We start from the raw sequence: 20,436 nt of genomic DNA on the forward strand, positions 1-20,436 counted from the left end.
GTGATGTGGCAGAAACACTCCCTCCTGTGATAAAAAAGACAGGGAAATATGTTACCTCAGAGGGTAGCAGCTGGGAGCCACTGCTGTGTTGTCTGTATACACGCTTATCATAATTGACTTATGCCCCCCCTCCCTGGCCAGGAGCAGTGGTATGTGCTGACCATGAACTGGATCAGCTCTGCACATTGCACAGTACATAGCAAAGATATATTTTTAAGATCACCTCAGCACAGGTACATTTTTTAATGCATCCATTTATGGAACTTATTAATATTCCAAGGTCTATTAATTAAAATCTATCTTATTTGTGTGACAACTCATTTAAGTCCATAAGTCATAGCACCAATGTTGCTATAAAGCTCTACTGAACATTGAGAGTCACAAGTTCTGCTAATCCAAACCTAAGGTATGTTTATGGCCATTTCATGATATATACAACATAATATAAAATATGTACTCACTCGTTGCTCCTGACAAGATACAAATGTTTGGAATCCAGGAGCCACACCAAATCCCAACTGGTCAATGAAAGGAGGTTCATCCTGACTGTGAATCTGAACCTTGATTCCTGCCTCAAACGAGGTCTCATCTGCAGAGTAGATACACAGTAGGTAATCAGCTTCATTATGAAAATGAGTCAGACCAATGAAGACAAAAACATGAATCCTACTGACCTGTGTCTCCCCACACTGGTAAATATTCATCTTGTTGGATATCCAGCATTAACTCTAGGCCATTCCCTGTGCCGCCTTTTGTAGTTATTAATGGTGGACGTCCATTCTGGCCTGAATTAAAAGTATAGCACTTCCCGTATCTTGTAAAAACCTGAGACAGAAATTTTAAAAAAAAAATCATAAGACAAACAGAAGGATTGCCATTCTGGGATTCTTCTTGCAGTGTATAAGTTTTAAATCAGTGAAATATTTTTTGGCAAAATCATGAATTTATTGTCCTCTCAAGTTTAATAATCCATGGTCCTCCTGATACCCTGAAAAGAGATATGTCACTCCTTCACAAGACAAGGGAAATCTAGATATATTCTAGAAAATAACGAGAAGGGAAGTGAGACAGAGGCCTACAAAATCATAAATGTCATATAACCGTGAATAACGGCTCGTCCGCCGACAATTCACGTGCTACGGGCCAAATGGATACGCAATTAAATTTTATTTCAGGACTCGGATCTCTTCATAGAATTTTTAGATGTAATCAGCTCATCCTGTAGAGATAACGCTCAGCCTTAGAGGCAGGGAGAGATAAAGTGACCAGTCCAGGTTCACAAACAAAGACAAGTTGAATTGTTAAGGCGCAAATAATGGGAAACACTTCTTTACAATTTGTGCTCAGTTAATCCATTGCATTCATTACCCGGCTTATTGTGACTGAAGAGGTCATTAATAGGTTTTAAATAGAATCAGACATATTCTTGCAAGTCAAGTGCATAAATAGTTGTTAGAAAGATGGAAGAATTCCAACTCTCATGCTGGAGATTATGCTTAATTTCCAATATTTGCACCAAGAAACAGATAAAAAAGTAATATAGCCCTATACAGATTGCTCCACACATTACTTACAAAGTTATCCATTTAAAGGGACATTAAAGCAGTAAAAAAACAATTATTGTGAAATTGCTACACAGTAAAACTAAATTACTCCCATATGCTGTTTTTGTGCAATCCGTCCATTACTTGTAAGGGAAACGAAAACATTGGATTATTTTGGTAAAACTCGAATAGGAGGCGAAATTGGTGGAGTTGCGTATGATCATTTTACCATAACTTTGAAGAGGAAACAACTATACAGGCAGTAATTTTGCCACATTTGGGACCTTAGTTTATCTAAAACTCAGATTATCTATTAAATTACGATATCAGGAACCAAGGGCGAGATTGTGAAACGATTGTCTCACAGAGACTACCTTAGTAGGGATGTCCTTCATCTCCTCTGCTCTTTGTGATGGCTGTAGAGCTCTTGGCAGCAATTATGATAGAGCTTCCAGACCTTGTTGGTTCTCATTGAGGTGATGTGGCATCAAAGGGTAACTCTTTATGCCATTGACACATTGTTATTTTTAGTAGACGCTCCTCTGCCTCACCATTGGCAATGTCCGCAATTGAAAGTTTTGGTTATTACTCAGGTTTGGCCATCAGCAATCTGTTCTACTCCCCGTAGATAATAGACAAAATGTGTCCCCCTATGAGTGCTCCAGACTGCGGGTGGTCTTAGAGATCCAATATTTAGAGCAAAGGTAATGGACACTTTTACAGATTACGAGAAGTTACATTTTACACCATTATGAAATTTAAACAGAAGATGGAGCTTTGGTCCAGGACCCTTCTGTTGGTATTGGTACATACAAATATGCTACACAATTCTCTGACGTGGGTCTCTATTTTCAGAAAATTTATTTGTAATAAGCATCCAAGCCTTATCAAATTGGAAACGTCGCAAAGGGGAATAATGATGGCAGTTTGTTGGCATCGAGTCCTTGGGTGTAGTTTTTGGCAGCACAGTTACTCGAGATTTCCCGAACATGCTCGGGTGATCTCCGAGTGTTTTGATGTGCTCGGAGATTTCATTTCTGTCGCCATAGCTGCATGATTTGCGGCTGCTAGACAGCCTGAATACATGTAGGGATTGCCTGTTTGTTAGGAAATCCCCACATCTATTCAGGCTGTCTAGCAGCTGCAAATCATGCAGCTACAGTGACAGAAACGAAATCTCCAAGCACATCCAAACACTCGGAGATCACCCAAGCATGCTTGGGAAATCTCAGGTAACGAATATACTCGCTCATCACTACTCAGGAGCAGGGAGAGAAGAGCACTTGCTGCTGCAGCTGCAGCATCTTAGCTTGTTTAGTCTCTTTGAAGATTTGGAGGTCTATAAATTTAGAATAATGCCAAATGGAATACCCACCCTTACCCTGATCTGTAGGGTTTGGTGAAAGTGAGACATTTTCACCGACTGACAGAATGGAGACTTTTTTTCCATCTTCTCCTCATCAGAGAAAATCAGATCACACCATGATTAAACACTGGTCGTAGATTGAGCACAATGTGATTAGCATTATCGACCCGATTATCTCGGGTAAAAGAAAATACAGTAGTGTGACACTAGCCTTAGGCACCTACTGTACATCTACCAGCACTGAAAGGAAACCCAAGCTCCTTACAGAAATTATAGAATTACTCCGTTATCTCAATGCTATTTCTTAGCTCACTAACTTCATACTACATCGATAGTACTGTGGGAAAGTTTTATTCAGGTATGGAAAAAATGTTGGAAACTAAAAATGCTTTAAAAAATAGAAGTGTTAATAGTTTACTTTTATTGATTAACAAAATGCAAAGTGAATGAACAAAAGAATAATCTAAACCAAATTAATATTTGATGTGACTGTCCTTTGAGTTCAAAGCACATAATTTTTGAATGGACTCGGTAGGGATGTTTTTCCAAACATCTGGGAGAATCAACCACAGATCTTCTATAGATGTATGTTTGCTCAAATGCTTTTATTCTTTCATGCAATCCCAAACAGACTCGATAATGTTGAGATCAGAGCTGTGTGGGGGCCATATTATTACTGCCAGGACTTCTTATTCATTAGATTAATGATGGCACTTCATTACATTGACGGTATGTTTGGGGCTGTTGTCCTGCTGCATAATAAATTTGTAGCCAATCTGACACCACCATGATGGAATTGCTTGATAGAAAAATACCTGCTTGTATTTCCCAGCATTTAAGAAACCCATTAATCATGATCAAATACCTAAACTCAGTTTGTTCAATTGCAAACTTAAACTTGCAAGAAACCTCCATCATGCGTCACTGTTGCATGCAGACACTTAGTATTAGGCCTGGGTCACACCTGTGAGTTCAAAATGCAAGAAACTCGTGCAAGTCTTTTGCCTCAATACCCGGCACTGCCGCCGGCACTTGGGACTGGAGTGTGCAGCTGCATGTTTTTCGATGCAGCTGAACGCTCCGGTCTGAACCGCCGGCGGCAGTGCCGGGTATTGAGGTGAGAGACTCGCACGAGTTTCTCGCATTGCACTCGAAAGTGTGACCCCGGCCTTATAACGCTCTCCAGCTCGTTGGTGAACCAAATGCCTTCTACTACAGCCAAACATTTTAAACTTTGATTCATTAGTCCAGAGCACTTGCTGCCATTTTTCTGCACACCAGTATCTATGTCTTCTTGCATAGCTGGGTTGCTTGGCTTATTTCTATGTCGAAGGCATGAATTTTTTTTACCATAGTTTTTCTATAAACACCACTTCTGGCAGACTTCTCCAATTATAAAATGGGTGTAGCTGCATCCCAGTACTGAGATGATCTTTGTGGGACATGTTGCTATGATTTCGAAGGGAAGTAAGAATGATATGCACTAAGGTTCCTTGGTCTACCAATGTCTACCATCCTAACCGAAGCCCAATTCTTGGTTTCTTCAAAAGAATGTAAACAACATGCCTTGCATACTTACATTAAATTCCCTATCCTTCCCTAACTACACTATCTAACCGATTTTCTTTTTTTAATACTTCCTCTTTGATGATGATTCATTTTAGAATCCCAGTGCATGCAAGGATACTCAAACAAAGCGTCATCAGAGGGGCAGAGGCTGCAGCCCTGCCCCCTCCCTGAAATGAAGCGTCATCAGTAATGCTTGCTTCAGGGGCTGGGCTAATCATTGCAGATGTGCAATGTGGGATGTACACAATCAGATCAGATCAGCAATAATGAGCCAGCAGGCGAGCGCACTGTAAGTGTGTATTGTAAGGGTCCCGTCACCAAACGATGCACCAGCCATCCCGACAACGATACCACCTGCTCTGGATCGTTGGTGCATCACTACATGATCACTGGTGAGCTGCCAAATAGGCAGACACACCAGCGATTAGGACCAGCGAGGACGCTGGTATCCAAGGTAAATATCGGGTAACTGAGCGCGCACATAGCTTAGTTACACGCTGTGTACCTTGGATACCAGCGTGCTCACGCTGAGAGCTGGTATCCAAGGTAAATATCGGGTAACTAAGCGCGCGCGGCACTTAGTTACCCATCTGCTTACAGCGCTGGGAGCTTGCTGATTGTTGGTCTCCCGCTGCCACACGCAGCGATGCGCGCTGGCCAGCAGGAGACCAACGATCAAAAAATGGCCCAGGACATTCCTGCACAATCAGCAATACCCGACGGGGGGCCGGTCGCTGATGCGTGCCACACACAGCGAGATCGCTAGCGCTGATGCATCACAAAATCAGCTATCTCGCTAGCGATCTCGCTCTGTGTGACGGGCCCTTAAGACTGCTTGGCATCCAGTGACCAAAGATGCCCCCACAATTGACGTCACTGTTCACTTTTTCATGATTTCTCATGCATGAATTCCAATATATGATAGCAGTGGTGTGTGGCTGATTCACACATTTGAAGACAAGTGAAATTACATACATGATATTGTTGCTATTTCCCCGTAATTATTATTACTATCCTAGTATTAATGGTTATCTCTTCTCTTAACTTTGAGGATTTGGGAAAAGGGGCAAAAAATAAGAAAAGTTGTGTAGATCAAACTTGCCAACTCAGCTGGAAAGTCTGGGAGGCTCTGAAAACAAGAAGTCCTCAAGCACTCAAAGAAAAGTAGGAAAATCTCCTTTCCCTGTTGAAATTTCATGGAATCTAGCAATTCTAGAGGTTTCTTATGCTCCAGAGTCTTGGGAAGGCAAGGAACACAAGGGCAAAAAATGAGAAGGGATCATGGTTTGTCTTTCCCAAAAAAAAACAAACCTGGATGCCAGCCTTATAAAGTTGAAAAGTGTGAGAAAAATAGCAGAGGCAAAGGAAAATGTCGTCTTGGCTTATCCTCATTTGACTTTTTATTAATCACAATAATGGGGAGATATCAAGCCTGTTTTATTACACTTGGCAACTTTGTTTGTATAAGTCTCTTAATTATACTGATTGGAACATGCAACGTCCTCTGTAGTGGAGATGTTAGTAGTTTAGAGGTTACAAACCAAACACATAAGAAAATTGGCCGAGGAAAATCAACGTATTCTTGTAGGAAATAAGCATTTTCTTCCATTTTATGTGAATGAGCTTCTTCTGGAAACTGAAATCCACCTGAAGTTCTCAGCTCCTTTATGCATAATCTCTAATTCACTCAGTTTGAGCCTTCCCGTCAACTTCTTTTGATTATCCTAAGTACTGTACATATGGTACATTTTACTGAGTATATCATATTTGCTACATGACTCATTTCGTAACCTTTTCTTCCCACTTGCACGCCTCTACATTGAAAAAATTCTCATAAAAACATACAAAAGGGTTCCTGATGTTTCATAGCACATGAATAGACAGATATCATTCATAATATCCCTATGATGAATAAATATCATTAGTGGAAACTACTGTACATTAGGACAATACTGTGCACTTATCAAGTGTTTTAGAATTGCCACAACTATGCATACAGGAATATACCAAATATTTAGCTTTTAATAATGATTTATAAGTATAAACTGAAAAGAGTTTAGATAGGTGTAATCTCTGAAGCAACCACATAACTTCATCAGCCTAAATGATAGATTTTACAATTTGTTCTTTTCTGCACCGATGTACCATTAAACGTGATTTCCCCAGAGGCCCTGACTCATTATACACTTTTATATAATGAGATATGCAATATTTTAAAGGCATGACACTTGTAGATGTGTGGGGATGGAGGAGGTCAGGCATTCACATAACTCAAGGAGTTTCATAAATTCTTGGAAATGTTTCAAATAATTTCATCATATTTAAAATATTGAAGCTGAGGCATAAAAAATTATCTATTCATACACAAACATATATTTTTACATGGCAAAAACCTGGCATTCTACCAGGGGTGTGTAGACATTTCTTTATATAGAGTAAATACATATTATATTATCTGTATATGTACACACACGTATATACATACATACACACATATACAGTGGGGCAAAAAAGTATTTAGTCAGTCAGCAATAGTGCAAGTTCCACCACTTAAAAAGATGAGAGGCGTCTGTAATTTACATCATAGGTAGACCTCAACTATGGGAGACAAACTGAGGAAAAAAAAATCCAGAAAATCACATTGTCTGTTTTTTTTTCATTTTATTTGCATATTATGGTGGAAAATAAGTATTTGGTCAGAAACAAAATTTCATCTCAATACTTTGTGATATATCCTTTGTTGGCAATGACAGAGGTCAAACGTTTTCTGTAAGTCTTCACAAGGTTGCCACACACTGTTGTTGGTATGTTGGCCCATTCCTCCATGCAGATCTCCTCTAGAGGAGTGATGTTTTTGGCTTTTCGCTTGGCAACACAGACTTTCAACTCCCTCCAAAGGTTTTCTATAGGGTTGAGATCTGGAGACTGGCTAGGCCACTCCAGGACCTTGAAATGCCTCTTACGAAGCCACTCCTTCGTTGCCCTGGCGGTGTGCTTTGGATAATTGTCATGTTGAAAGACCCAGCCACGTTTCATATTCAATGCCCTTGCTGATGGAAGGAGGTTTGCACTCAAAATCTCACGATACATGGCCCCATTCATTCTTTCATGTACCCGGATCAGTCGTCCTGGCCCCTTTGCAGAGAAACAGCCCCAAAGCATGATGTTTCCACCACCATGCTTTACAGTAGGTATGGTGTTTGATGGATGCAACTCAGTATTCTTTTTCCTCCAAACACGACAAGTTGTGTTTCTACCAAACAGTTCCAGTTTGGTTTCATCAGACCATAGGACATTCTCCCAAAACTCCTCTGGATCATCCAAATGCTCTCTAGCAAACTTCAGACGGGCCCGGACATGTACAGGCTTAAGCAGTGGGACACGTCTGGCACTGCAGGATCTGAGTCCATGGTGGCGTAGTGTGTTACTTATGGTAGGCCTTGTTACATTGGTCTCAGCTCTCTGCAGTTCATTCACTAGGTCCCCCCGCGTGGTTCTGGGATTTTTGCTCACCGTTCTTGTGATCATTCTGACCCCACGGGGTGGGATTTTGCGTGGAGCACCAGATCGAGGGAGATTATCAGTGGTCTTGTATGTCTTCCATTTTCTAATTATTGCTCCCACAGTTGATTTCTTCCCTCCAAGCTGGTTGGCTATTGCAGATTCAGTCTTCCCAGCCTGGTGCAGGGCTACAATTTTGTTTCTGGTGTCCTTTGACAGCTCTTTGGTCTTCACCATAGTGGAGTTTGGAGTCAGACTGTTTGAGGGTGTGCACAGGTGTCTTTTTATACTGATAACAAGTTTAAACAGGTGCCATTACTACAGGTAATGAGTGGAGGAAAGAGGAGACTCTTAAAGAAGAAGTTACAGGTCTGTGAGAGCCAGAAATCTTGATTGCTTGTTTCTGACCAAATACTTATTTTCCACCATAATATGCAAATAAAATGAAAAAAACAGAGTGTGATTTTCTGGATTTTTTTTTCTCAGTTTGTCTCCCATAGTTGAGGTCTACCTATGATGTAAATTACAGACGCCTTTCATCTTTTTAAGTGGTGGAACTTGCACTATTGCTGACTGACTAAATACTTTTTTGCCCCACTGTATACAACACTGAATGTATGTATGTATGTGTGTTTGTATGTATCAAGGGACGCCCACTCCACATAGCCCCACCCACTGGCGAATGGAGAGCGGGGTTGCAGAGGGAAAGTGCGGGATGCAGGTGAAGAGCGAAGATGCTAGGGAAAGAGCAGGACATGGATGGAGAGCGGGATTGCACAGGAATAGAGCGGGACGGTGCGTGGAGAGAGGGGCTGTGGAGGGAGAGAGCGGGGCTGTGGAAGAAGAACGGGACATGAATGGAGAGCGGGGCTGTGGAGGAATAGCATGGGACAGGGCATGGAGAGTGGAACTGCAGAGGGAGAGAGAGGAACAGTGAGTAGAGAGTGGGGCTGCGAAAAGGAGAGAGCGTGATGGTGGGTGGAGAGCAGGGCTGTTAAGAGAGAGCGTGGGATGGCCAGTTGAGACAGGCTCTGTAGAGGGAGAGAGCAGGATGGTGAGTGGCGAGCGAGATGGCAAATGGCGAGCGGGGCTGCGGAGGGAGCGGGACGGCAAGTGGAGAGCGGGGCTGCGGAAGGAGAGATGTTGTGGATTCTCTTTCTGGCCTCTCTCTGGTTATTACTGAAGGTAGTGGAGCTGGTCAGATTGACTGAGGGGTTGCGAGTTCTCTTTCTGGGCTCCCTCTGTTGGTTACTGGAGGTAGTGGAGCTGATCTGATTGACAGAGGCTGGCCACCTGATAATGAGGATGATGATTGGAGGTCTGGGGTTTCAGATTGGGATTTAAGACAGCTGACTCCCTTTATCCCTGCTGGTGATTTTTTTCCTGTGCCTTCTGAGGTCTGATGTCTCATGCTGATGATGATTTAGGATGATTTAGCGAATCCTGCTTTGAGCAGGGGGTTGGACCAGATGGCCCAGGAGGTCCCTTCCAACTCTACGATTCTATGATTCTATGATTCTATGCTCTGTCCCTGCATGGTTCAGCTAAGTGGTTCATTTGCTATTCTGTTTGCATTTGATCTGGTTTTGTCTATCTCTGCTTTGTGCGGATCAGCCAGCTCTGGCTGGGGCTGTGCTGAATCACCGCCCATATGTTACTGCTTGTGCCAGTTTGTTTTGTGCCTTGTTATATTGGTCTCTTTTTGCTTTGCTTTCAGAATATACCAGAGTGCTGATATAGTGGGGGAGAAGTCGTGCGACTTCAGTGTTTTTTGTGCATCAGACGTGTTGGACTTTTTGCGGGGTTTTTTGCGTGATTGCAGACAGTGTCTTTCCTTACCTGTCCTGTCTGGTAAGTGTGGGCCCCATCATTTGCTCAGTCTATTTTCCTGCCTGCGTTTGTGTATTCATCTTGTCTCACCCACAATATATGTATGGGGGCTATCGATTCCTTTGGGGTCTGCTCCGGGGCAGTTTAGATTTCCCCTTTCTTGCTTTAGGCTTAGTTAGCTCTCCGGCTGTGCTGAGGCATCTAGGATCATCGTAGGTACGCTCCACAGCTACTGCTAGTTGTGTGGATAGGATCAGGGGTCTGCAATCTGCTTAGTTACCAACCTCTCTGGTTTTCTGTGGCTTAGCCTGGGCCTGCTATCCTCCTCGGAGACCCATTCATAACAGAGAGAGCAGGACAGCCAGTGGAGACAGGGGCTGCTGAGGGAGAGAGCGAGGCTGTGGAGGGAGAATTCTGGGATGGCGATTGGAGAGTGGGGCTTCAGAAGGAGAGCGCATGACGGTGGATGGGATGAGTTGGGCTGCGGAGGGAGACACCGGGGCTGTGCAGTGGAAGTGGGGCTGCTGAGGGAGAGAGCGGGATGGCCAGTGGAGACAGGGGTTGCTGAGGGAGAGCACATGATGATGGATGGAGAGTGGGGCTGCTGAGGGAGAATGAGGGGCTGTGGAGGGAGAATGCGGGAGAATGCGGGACGGCGATTGGAGAGTGGGGCTGTGGAAGGAGAGAGCGTGGTGGATGGAGAGTTGGGCTGCAGAGGGAGACAACGGGGCTGCTCAGCGAAAGCAGGGTTGCTGAGGGAGAGGGCAGGATGATGGATGGAGAGCGGGGCTGCTGAGGGAGAATGCGGGATGGCGGGTGGATAGCTGGGCTTCGGAGGGAAAGAGCTGGATGGCGAGTGGAAAGTGGGACTGCGGAAGGAGAGAGTGGGACTGCAGTTAGTTACCATGCCCAAACAACACTGGGCTCTTCAGCTAGTATATACTGTATATCAAAATACAAATTTACACTAATGATATATGAAGAAGAAAAAACGCGGACGGCACCGCTGTTACCATTAGACTTCTAGTGGTGTGCGGTATCAGGAGCACTCAATGCTGGCAGCTGCGGGTGCTGGTCTGAAGATCCACAACGTAGAATATTTCCAGGAAGAAAGAAAGACCGCACTCCTGAAGCTGATGAAATATCGCTGGGTTTATTAATACATGCTATACATGTCGGCCGGGGAAGTGATAAAGGAGAGGAAAAAACAGCTGACAACGGCCGTTTCGCGCTACCATTCTGGCTAGGCCATTCCAAAAACGTGATCTTCTTTAGGCAAAGTCATTTTTTGTTGATTTGGAGGTATGCTTAAGGTCATTGTTGTACTGAAAGGTGAAATTCATCTTCAGCTTTTTAGCATAGACCTGAATGTTTTGATGCAAAATTGACTGATATTTGAAATTGTTCATATGTTCATAATTCCCTCCACCTTGACTAAAGCCCCAGTTCCAGGTGGCAAAAAACAGCCCCAAAGGATATGCCTCCACCATGCTTCACTGATTGTATGGTGTTCATTTGATGATGCTCAGCGTTGGCTTTGCATAAAACATACCATTTGGAGTTATGACCAAAAAGTTAAATCTTGATCTAGTCAAACCATAACATATTTTCCCAAGTGCTTTAGTCAGACTTGATGTAGGTTTTAGCAAAACATAAAAGTGCTTACATTTTTTTTGTAAGAAAAGGCTTCTGTCTTGCCACCCTACCCCACAGGTCAGACTTATTGTTGGAATAATGCATATTGATCTGTATGTATTGCAACAACTACTACTGTACTGTTTTATATATTGTGCATATTGTGAGATTGTTAACTAAGTTCAGTGACAAAAAAAACAAAACAGACAGGATGCCCCCTCCTTCTCTACCCTTCTTGTTGTTGTAATGCTCCCATGCTGCAAGCCACAGCAGATACCAGACTGATCACATTTCATGCTGTAAGCTGTTCAACCTGGATATGAATAAATCTACATTCTGTGTTGCTGACTCTGGATGTTATGCTGATTAATCCGCTGCTAACAGGTTATGGGCCCAGAGTCCTAGAGTCCCAGATCCCCAGAGCACAGAGAAAAGAAAAGAAAGGAAGACAGCAAAGATGGCCACCAGTAGCAGCAACTCCATGAAGTTTACATTACCAAGTCTCACTAACCAGAATTATCAATCCTGGAAATTCAAAGTGAAAATGCTGCTGATAAGAGAAGGTACGTGGAAATACACACAGGAACCTAAACCTGACCCAGTATCACAGGAGTGGATAGAGATGGATCAGAAAGCACAAAGTACCATATCACTCAGTATAGATGATGATCAGATTGTGCATGTGTGTAAAAGTGAAACTGCAAGAGAAATGTGGGAGCAGCTGCAAAAGGTGCATGAGAGGATAAATTTAAGCAATAAACTTTATCTCATGAGAAAATTGTACCAGTCTAAACTACAGAATGGCCAGGATATGCAGGACTACATAACAAGCATTCTAGAGATTGTAGAACGCCTGAGAGGCATTGGGGAAGATTTGAAGGACTTTCATGTAGCCACATTACTGCTTAGTGGTCTTCCAGAAAACTATGACACGCTTGTAACCGCACTAGATGAGCGCCCAGATGATGAGCTTACAGCTTACATTGGAGTATGTCAGAGGAAAGCTCATAGATGAATATAAGCGGAAAGCGGAAGGTGTAAACAGCAGGATATGCGATGCAGTATCTGCTTTACAGACACAAAATCTAAATGATAAATGAAAGCACCTAAAAGAAACACGTGAATGTTTTGTTTGCAAGAAATCAGGACATTTGAAAGCCGACTGCAGAGTCTGGAAAGCTAGAATGAATCAGCTGAAAAAGCAAAGCAGTCATCAAAGGGTTAAAAGTGCTGTGTCTGCAGAAAATTATTCTGTGAATACTGAAACTGCATTTACTGTCAGTGTAAATACATCAAAGCATGCATGGTGTATAGACTCTGGAGCAACTAGTCACATGACTAATAACAGGGACTTCTTTTCTAAGCTTAACCAAAGTAAGTCAGAGAAAGTGATTATGGCTAATGGTCAGTATATGACTTCACAAGGTATAGGAGATGGTTATATTGATTGTCAAATCTCACCAACACAAAGCAAGAAGATCCCAGTAAAAGATGTGCTCTATGTGCCTAGTCTTGAGAGTAATTTACTATCTGTGAAGAAACTCACAAAACAAGGAAATGAAGTTACATTTAAGCATGATAGCTGCATCATCTCAAAAGAGGGCCACACACTAGCAGAAGGAAAAATCACAAATGAACTTTACCAGCTTAAATGCAAAGAGTGTGTGTACAGTGCTCAGGAAGAAAGGCACAATAACTGCATTCATGTATGGCATAGGCGCCTAGCACACAGAGACCCAGAAGCAATAAGGAAGCTAGTTCAAAAGCAACTAGCTGAGGACATTACAATTGATCTATGTAACCAGATAATAAAATGTACTAGCTGCATCAAAGGGAAAATGTCTAGAAAAGCTTTTCCTAAGAGAAGTACTACAAGAACAGAACAGACACTAGATTTAATACATACAGATGTCTGTGGTCCAATGAGCACTCAGACTCCTGGGAAGAAGAGATATTTTCTCACATTTATTGATGATCATTCAAGATATACAGTTGTCCATCTGCTTCAAAGCAAGAAAGAAGTTCCAGAGAAACTTGAAGTATATCTAGCTGAGGTATATAATAAATTTGGGAGAATGACAAAGATTCTGCATGCAGAAAATGGGACTGAATACACAAGTAATGAGACACAGAGCATTTTAAAGAAAAATGGAATCCTATTTCAGACCACTGTACCGTACAATCCTGAGCAAAATGGTGTAGCGGAAAGAAGGAACCGAACACTCTGTGAAAGTGGAAGAAGTATGTTGTTTGATGCAAATCTGCCCACAGCATATTGGGGTGAAGCAATCATGACAGCTTGCTATCTTCAGAACAGACTACCAGGTAAAGCTACAGAGAAAACTCCGTTTGAGCAATGGAACAGCAGAAAGCCAAAACTACATCATATAAGAATATTCGGAAGTAAATCGCTTGTACATGTTCCCAAAGAAAGGCGAACTAAGTGGGAATCTCACGTTAAGGAAGGGATCCTGGTAGGCTACAGTGAAACCCAGAAAGGTTATAGGATTCTACACCCAGAAACAAACAAGGTCACAATAAGTAGAGATGTAGTGATTGATGAGAACTTTGTGTCCCCCAAGTTTTGTGACATCACGCCAGTAGTACAGCTGAAGTCACAATTAAAAGACAATAACAAGGAGGATGTAGAGGTCTGGCTGGATTCTTCAACCACTGAAGGAACAACAGAAAAATCAGGTGAATCTGAAATCAGGAGATCTTCAAGATCAAACAGAGGCGTACCAGCTAAACGTTTATCCTACATAGTCAAGACACTACCTGAATCAGAGCCGCAGTCATGGGATGAAATGCAAGAACTACCTGTCCATGAAAGAACAAAGTGGATCAATGCTGCTAATGAGGAAATCAAATCGCTTCATCAACTTCAAACTTGGAAACTCACCAAGCTGCCACAGGGCAAAAAGGCAATCAAGTGCAAGTGGGTCTTCAAAACGAAATATGACTCTGAAGGTAAAGTCCACAGATTTAAAGCAAGGTTGGTGGCAAAAGGATATTCTCAAAAGTATGGCGAAGATTACGATGCTACGTTTGCTCCAGTCGCTAAACAGACCACGTTCAGAGCTTTGTTAGCTGTAGCTGCTGTACAAAAGATGAATGTCAGACATTTGGATATAAAAACTGCCTTTTTAAATGGTGACATTGAGGAGGACTTATACATGACTCAACCTGAAGGTTATGTAAAAGGGGGTGAAGAGAATCTTGTTTGCAAACTACAAATATCCCTTTATGGTCTTAAGCAATCAGCAAGAGCATGGAATACCAAGATGAATAAGGTCTTGTTGGAAGAAGGTTTTAAAAGAGGTCAAGCGGATCCATGCTTATGCACAAAATATACAGATGGAAAGTGGATGTATATTCTCTTATATGTGGATGATGTGATTGTAGTTCATCAGGAAGATGCAGAAATTGGAAAAATGGCTGAAATTCTGAACCAGCATTTTGAAACGAAAGACCTAGGAAATGTAACATATTATCTAGGAATCCAAATCCAGAGAGAGGAAGATGGAAGTTTTCTTCTAAACCAAAGTGCAAAAATTAATTTGATTCTGAATCAGTTTGGAATGTCAGAAGCCAAAGGTATATCAACCCCAATGGAACCATCCTACCTGAAGCTGGAAGGAGAAGATGACCTGTTGCCAAACAATGAGAAATATCGTCAGGCAGTGGGGGCACTTCTAAACATATCAACTATGACTCGACCGGATATCACAACAACAGTTGGAATCCTTTGCAGATATGTGGAAAAACCACGCCAAAGAGACTGGAATGCTGTTAAGAGAATTCTCCAATATTTAAAAGAAACGCAAGATGTAAATTTAAAGCTGTCTGCAACGGGAGATCTAGAATTCACCGACTATGTAGATGCAGATTGGGCTGGTGATTCGCATGATCGTAAATCCACAAGAGGATACTTGTTTAAAGTTGGAGAAAGTTTAATCTCCTGGTCTAGTAGGAAACAAGTGTCAGTTGCCTTGTCATCTACAGAAGCGGAGTATGTGTCCGCAGCCTATGCAAGTCAGGAGGTCATTTGGCTAAGATAATTGATGGATGATCTTGGCACACCGTCAACTCAGCCGACGGTGATTTATGAGGACAACCAAGGATGCATTAAACTTGCATGCAGTGAAAAGATCAGTGCTAGAACCAAGCACATTGACGTCAGACATCATCATTTACGTGATTTGATAGATCGTGGCATAATTCAGTTCGTCTATTGTGAAACTGATAAGATGGCAGCTGACATTATGACAAAGCCATTGCCACGAGCCAGGTTCCAAGAATTGAGAACCACACTGGGACTAAGAGGATAAGTAGTTGTTGAGTGAGGGTGTTGGAATAATGCATATTGATCTGTATGTACTGCAACAACTACTACTGTACTGTTTTATATATTGTGCATATTGTGAGATTGTTAACAAAGTTCAGTGACAAAAAAAAACAAAAAACAGACAGGATGCCTCCTCCTTCTCTTCCCTTCTTGTTGTTGTAATGCTCCCATGCTGCAAGCCACAGCAGATACCAGACTGATCACATTTCATGCTGTAAGCTGTTCAACCTGGATATGAATAAATCTACATTGTGTTGCTGACTCTGGATGTTACGCTGATTAATCCGCTGCTAACACTTATGAAGACTATGGAAGACAGCTGCCATATGCAGTACACAACCAGTATGTGCCATAAATTCCTGTAGTTCCTTTAATGTTGCCATAAAAAGTAAATTAATTAAATATATTATATATGATCAGGGCCAGGACTAAGTAAGAAGAACTGGCAGAACAGGCAGACAACTAGAGCATCAGGTGTTGGTGAAGTTCAGATTATAGATTAGGAAAAAAACATACAAAAAATATACTGTTTACGTTTCTTTATATTGCCACATGTTGTGTTCGGAGATGCCTTAAATAGATATTAGCCAAACACACATTTTGTCAGTTGCTCTTTCTTCAGCCTTCCCCCACACACTTTCAGCTCAGTCAAATGTTCATGTGTTTTCACTGGTGAGATGAGAGAAAGTCAGTGGCACATGTTTCTGTCAGAACAAAAAGCATTTAGCTTTTGAGTTCATACTGCTCAATCCTCATCTTCCTCAGCGTCCTCTTCCATGGGAAAGTTGGTAAGTTCCATACACAGGAATTGGGTGGTTGTTCCCTCTGAATACGGCCAGGTTTGGATGACTTTCATCTAATTAGTATAGGACAATAAGTGGATGAGAATGATATAATTGGAGTTGTTCATTGGCAAATTCACTGACACTAAAGTCAAGGACTCACTGATGAAGTAGAATACAGTGCCTGTCACACACAAACAGACCAACAGTACCAAGTAGTGCGGAAGAGAAATGTAAAGACGTTCTGACAGAGGTCACTTGGCAACTCTAAAATGTCTACCATGGACAGGCTTAGCACAAGCTACTCTGCTTACAAGATCCCAGGGGTTCTCGTGGCCATCACCCTTTAACCCCTGCACAGGGATCTAGACTTAAACAGGAGCCCCTGGGCTGGAGACACAGAATAATTTCTGTAGAGAATTGTTATTTGGGCAACTGTATGAAAGAGTAATTTGGCCAACATATAGCGCTGGCATATGGGCACAACATTGTATGATGCAAATAATTAGACATTATATGACCATACACCATTTGGGGAGACGTCAATAGACGGTATGATATAAGGTATCATAAATTGTAAGATCGGCAGTATATACTATACATGCATGAGAGGTGTTAGAAGCTCGTTGATTGTTATTGGAAGCAATTGATTACAGTTATTTATTCCAAAGGGTGTGCAACAAAATATTAAGTTCAGGGTGTCAACAATTTTGTCCTGCCCATTTTGGGTTTTTTTCTGTGAAGTTAAGTCCAATTTTCCTTTTTTTCCTCCGATTTTTGTGTTATTCCAACTCACAGAAAGGAAATAAACATGTGTATAACAAAACAAGTGTAACTGCAATAATTTCCTGGGAGAAATAATCTGGAACAATTTCAAGGATGCCAACACTTTTGACCATGACTATATATATATATATATATATGCGAGAGAAAGAAAAATGGTAGCTGTGAATTAGCCATGCAATCAAACAATGAATTCACCTACCAGGTAACATTTAGAAATTATATTTTACAACAGTTATTTGTAATAATGTTCTTGTGCACAACTGAGTCTAATGTGGGAACATCCCCATTTATAATACAACAGTTAATTAGATTACTTCCATTCCATGTACTGAAAGTGGGAAGCCACATACTGTTAGCGCAGGCTAGTAAAAGCAGAGTCTCAGAGCTTCCAGTAATGATATGCTCCCATGAATATACCAGAGAATAAATAAGAGTTTCATGAAAATAAATCCTAAAATGAGAACTTTCATCTTGCTCCCTCTATCACTACTTGTCCCTTGTTGCTATTTTCTTTAGCTTCTTGCCCTGCGCACCCTGCAGTATTATTAACTGATATTTCCTATTGCTACAAATATCTTCACAAAAACATCTTTAGTATTTAAAGTACTGTCGTGATAGTCCAGTAAGAACAAACAACTGAGTCATTACTTCTTGAGTCTTTACAACCAAGTATTCCAAAATCTGAATCCAAATAATCCTCCTATCCCTACAGGGTAAATTATCTCCAAATCCGCAACTTTCCATCAGGGATTTAGACATACTGCACATTTATAGTTCCAAGGTTCACCTTAGATAGCTGTTCTGATTCCTCCATATACATCCATGCTCCAAACATGTATGTGTTCTTGATATGGAGAAGGGATAAACTTCAGACAGATTCCCCTGGCAGAAGCTTATCTCATATGAGAAAAAAGCCTTGGGCATTTGAAATTCAACATGCCCCTTACCTCTATCCCCCAACAACACCTCTTAGGGGTGAGTCAGGACACCAATATAATACACATTAGTAGGTCAGTCCTATTATAAAACACAAACTTCGTGGATTGGTATTTTGCTTCTCAAGATTATTTTATCCATTGGGTATTATGTATTATCTTACCGTGATAAAATCATCAACATCACAATCTCTTCCTTGATATTTGCACTCTAACATCATTTCACCAAGCTGGTGTGAGGAGCGTTCAATGATCGTGAACATGTCAGGTGTTCCATCCCCAGTTTCCTGAAATGGTTCAGAAACCAGTGCTGCATCCCCATCACCATCTGGGAAGCCTATCAGAGGAGATAGGTATGATAAATCAGAATTAGAGAGTTGAGAGGGTCGGAAGCGATTGCAGTTGCATAAAGTAATTGATGGAAAGTCCATCTTGGTCGCCACCATCTCATCGATTGTGGTGAGATGAGGATATTGTCTGTATAAAGCCACACGCTCCCAGACCTGAGATAGGAACAGAAAGAGGGAAACTAAAAAGGCTCCGGCCCAGACAAAACGCCGTATTCCCCAAGGTTCTTCAGTGATAATGTGATTCAGTCCATGGAGAGTGCAGCTGCCAGCAAAGGAAACAGCATCCATGGCACCGCCATTCTCCTCAGTTATGTCTATCTCTTCACATTCCACTTTATCTTCTCTCTTATTTTTATGTCCTTTGCCTTTAGACACAGACAATGTGCAGAATATCTGCACTGACATTTCTTAGTTTTAGATCTGGAAGAAGTCTTTCTCCGAGTGTCAAAAAAACAAAACTGAGATAATCACTGTAGAAGATACAGATAACGGGATACCAGCTTGGTTCACAGGTTCTTCCCATGAAAAAGCAAGACTACAAACTCTTCTCCATGGAAATAGACTTCTTCCCCCTCCATTCAATAATATTTAGGTGTTTGATCCACTGGATGTCTTGATAAGTCTCGAAGTTTCCGTTTCTATCCCGTGTTATCTAAAATGATCTGAGATGCTGGAACGACTGGAGGAGCACTACTCATTCCTTTATGGTGGGATGGTAGACATACAACCGTATGCTAACACTGTGAGGTTCCAGTCTCGCTCTGCCACTGCAGGCGGCAGAATACTGATCCAAGAGAGCAGTCATCAATAATATATTAGGATTCCAGTAGAAAGGGAGGTGCTGTATAGGGCTGAATGAAATGAGGGCATAAGATTTTCAATAGAATTGGACATAAATTAGGTATGTCCCGTTAGAATCGTCATTGCCTGCTCTAGGAAACAATCTATTTTTCTTTACTATTGGGGAGAAATCGCATCAAGGACAAGTGAATTCTTCCCTCTGTTTTAGCAGGAGACTCTTAACGTAAGTTCTGAAGGTCCTTTAGGTCATGTTACACAGCCCTGGGGACTGATCAAATCTCAGCTTTATTGCTGCATTAGGAAGACTGAGATGAATGCGCGAAGAACCCTATAGCATTATCTAAGATGATAGAATGAATGAATCAAAGACAAAGAAAATATAAAAACGTTGGAGTGCAGTTATAGTTTCTCAAAAAAAGCGGTTTGAAAAAGTGATGACAGCCATTGTGTCAGATAAACTTGGGTACAAACCTCAGGAGCCAGGAAGACAGTCTGCTTAAAAAAAATAATGTAGTGACCAAACGTCTAAGATCTAGAATTTGTGGAGACATCAATCAAAATATACATTTATAAAAACAAAAAAATCACAGAAATTAGAATAAAATCTAAATCTCTCCAAAGTATTATTCATCTGGTCTTCTTTACTAATATGTAAACTTGGTTAAACAGAGAACACATACAGTAGATAGATAGATAGATAAAATTGGGGAGAACTCATGGGAACATTTTTCATGGGTACTATCTGCAGATCAACATACAAGTTTGCATTATCTTGTCTCAGGGAAATTGTCGCTGGCATATGGCATAGTTTCATAGTTAAGAAAAAAGGAAACCTTTGGAGTAGAGATGTAACTTAAAGGGGTTGTTCACCCACTTGTACAGCCCCTTCTGAATTGATATGTTTTCCACCAGTAAAATAATAACACATGTATTCACACAAATCATATATTTCAAGGGGTTGAGCAGTACTCGGACAACCACTTCTCAAT

At 41.5% G+C, this 20,436-nt stretch overlaps 1 protein-coding gene across 3 annotated transcripts in view; it reads right to left on the reverse strand.

Annotated features, from left to right (window-relative positions):
• The window catches only part of ASIC1 (acid sensing ion channel subunit 1), a 523,004-nt gene that overhangs the window by 151,554 nt on the left and 351,014 nt on the right, over window positions 1-20,436 (reverse strand). For 2 of the 3 annotated variants that reach the window (XM_073546130.1, XM_073546132.1), the window contains 2 exons: window positions 675-825; window positions 462-589 (listed from right to left, as the gene is read on the reverse strand). In XM_073546130.1, coding sequence (XP_073402231.1) covers window positions 462-589; window positions 675-825 — 279 coding nt within the window. Of the gene's footprint in view, window positions 1-461; window positions 590-674; window positions 826-18,460; window positions 19,052-20,436 lie in introns of those variants that run through there. The other variant, XM_073546129.1, reaches the window with a different exon arrangement.

This window comes from Dendrobates tinctorius, unplaced genomic scaffold (assembly GCF_039654945.1).
Source record: "Dendrobates tinctorius isolate UK_male_01 unplaced genomic scaffold, ASM3965494v1 ptg000145l, whole genome shotgun sequence".
NCBI lineage: Eukaryota > Metazoa > Chordata > Amphibia > Anura > Dendrobatidae > Dendrobates > Dendrobates tinctorius.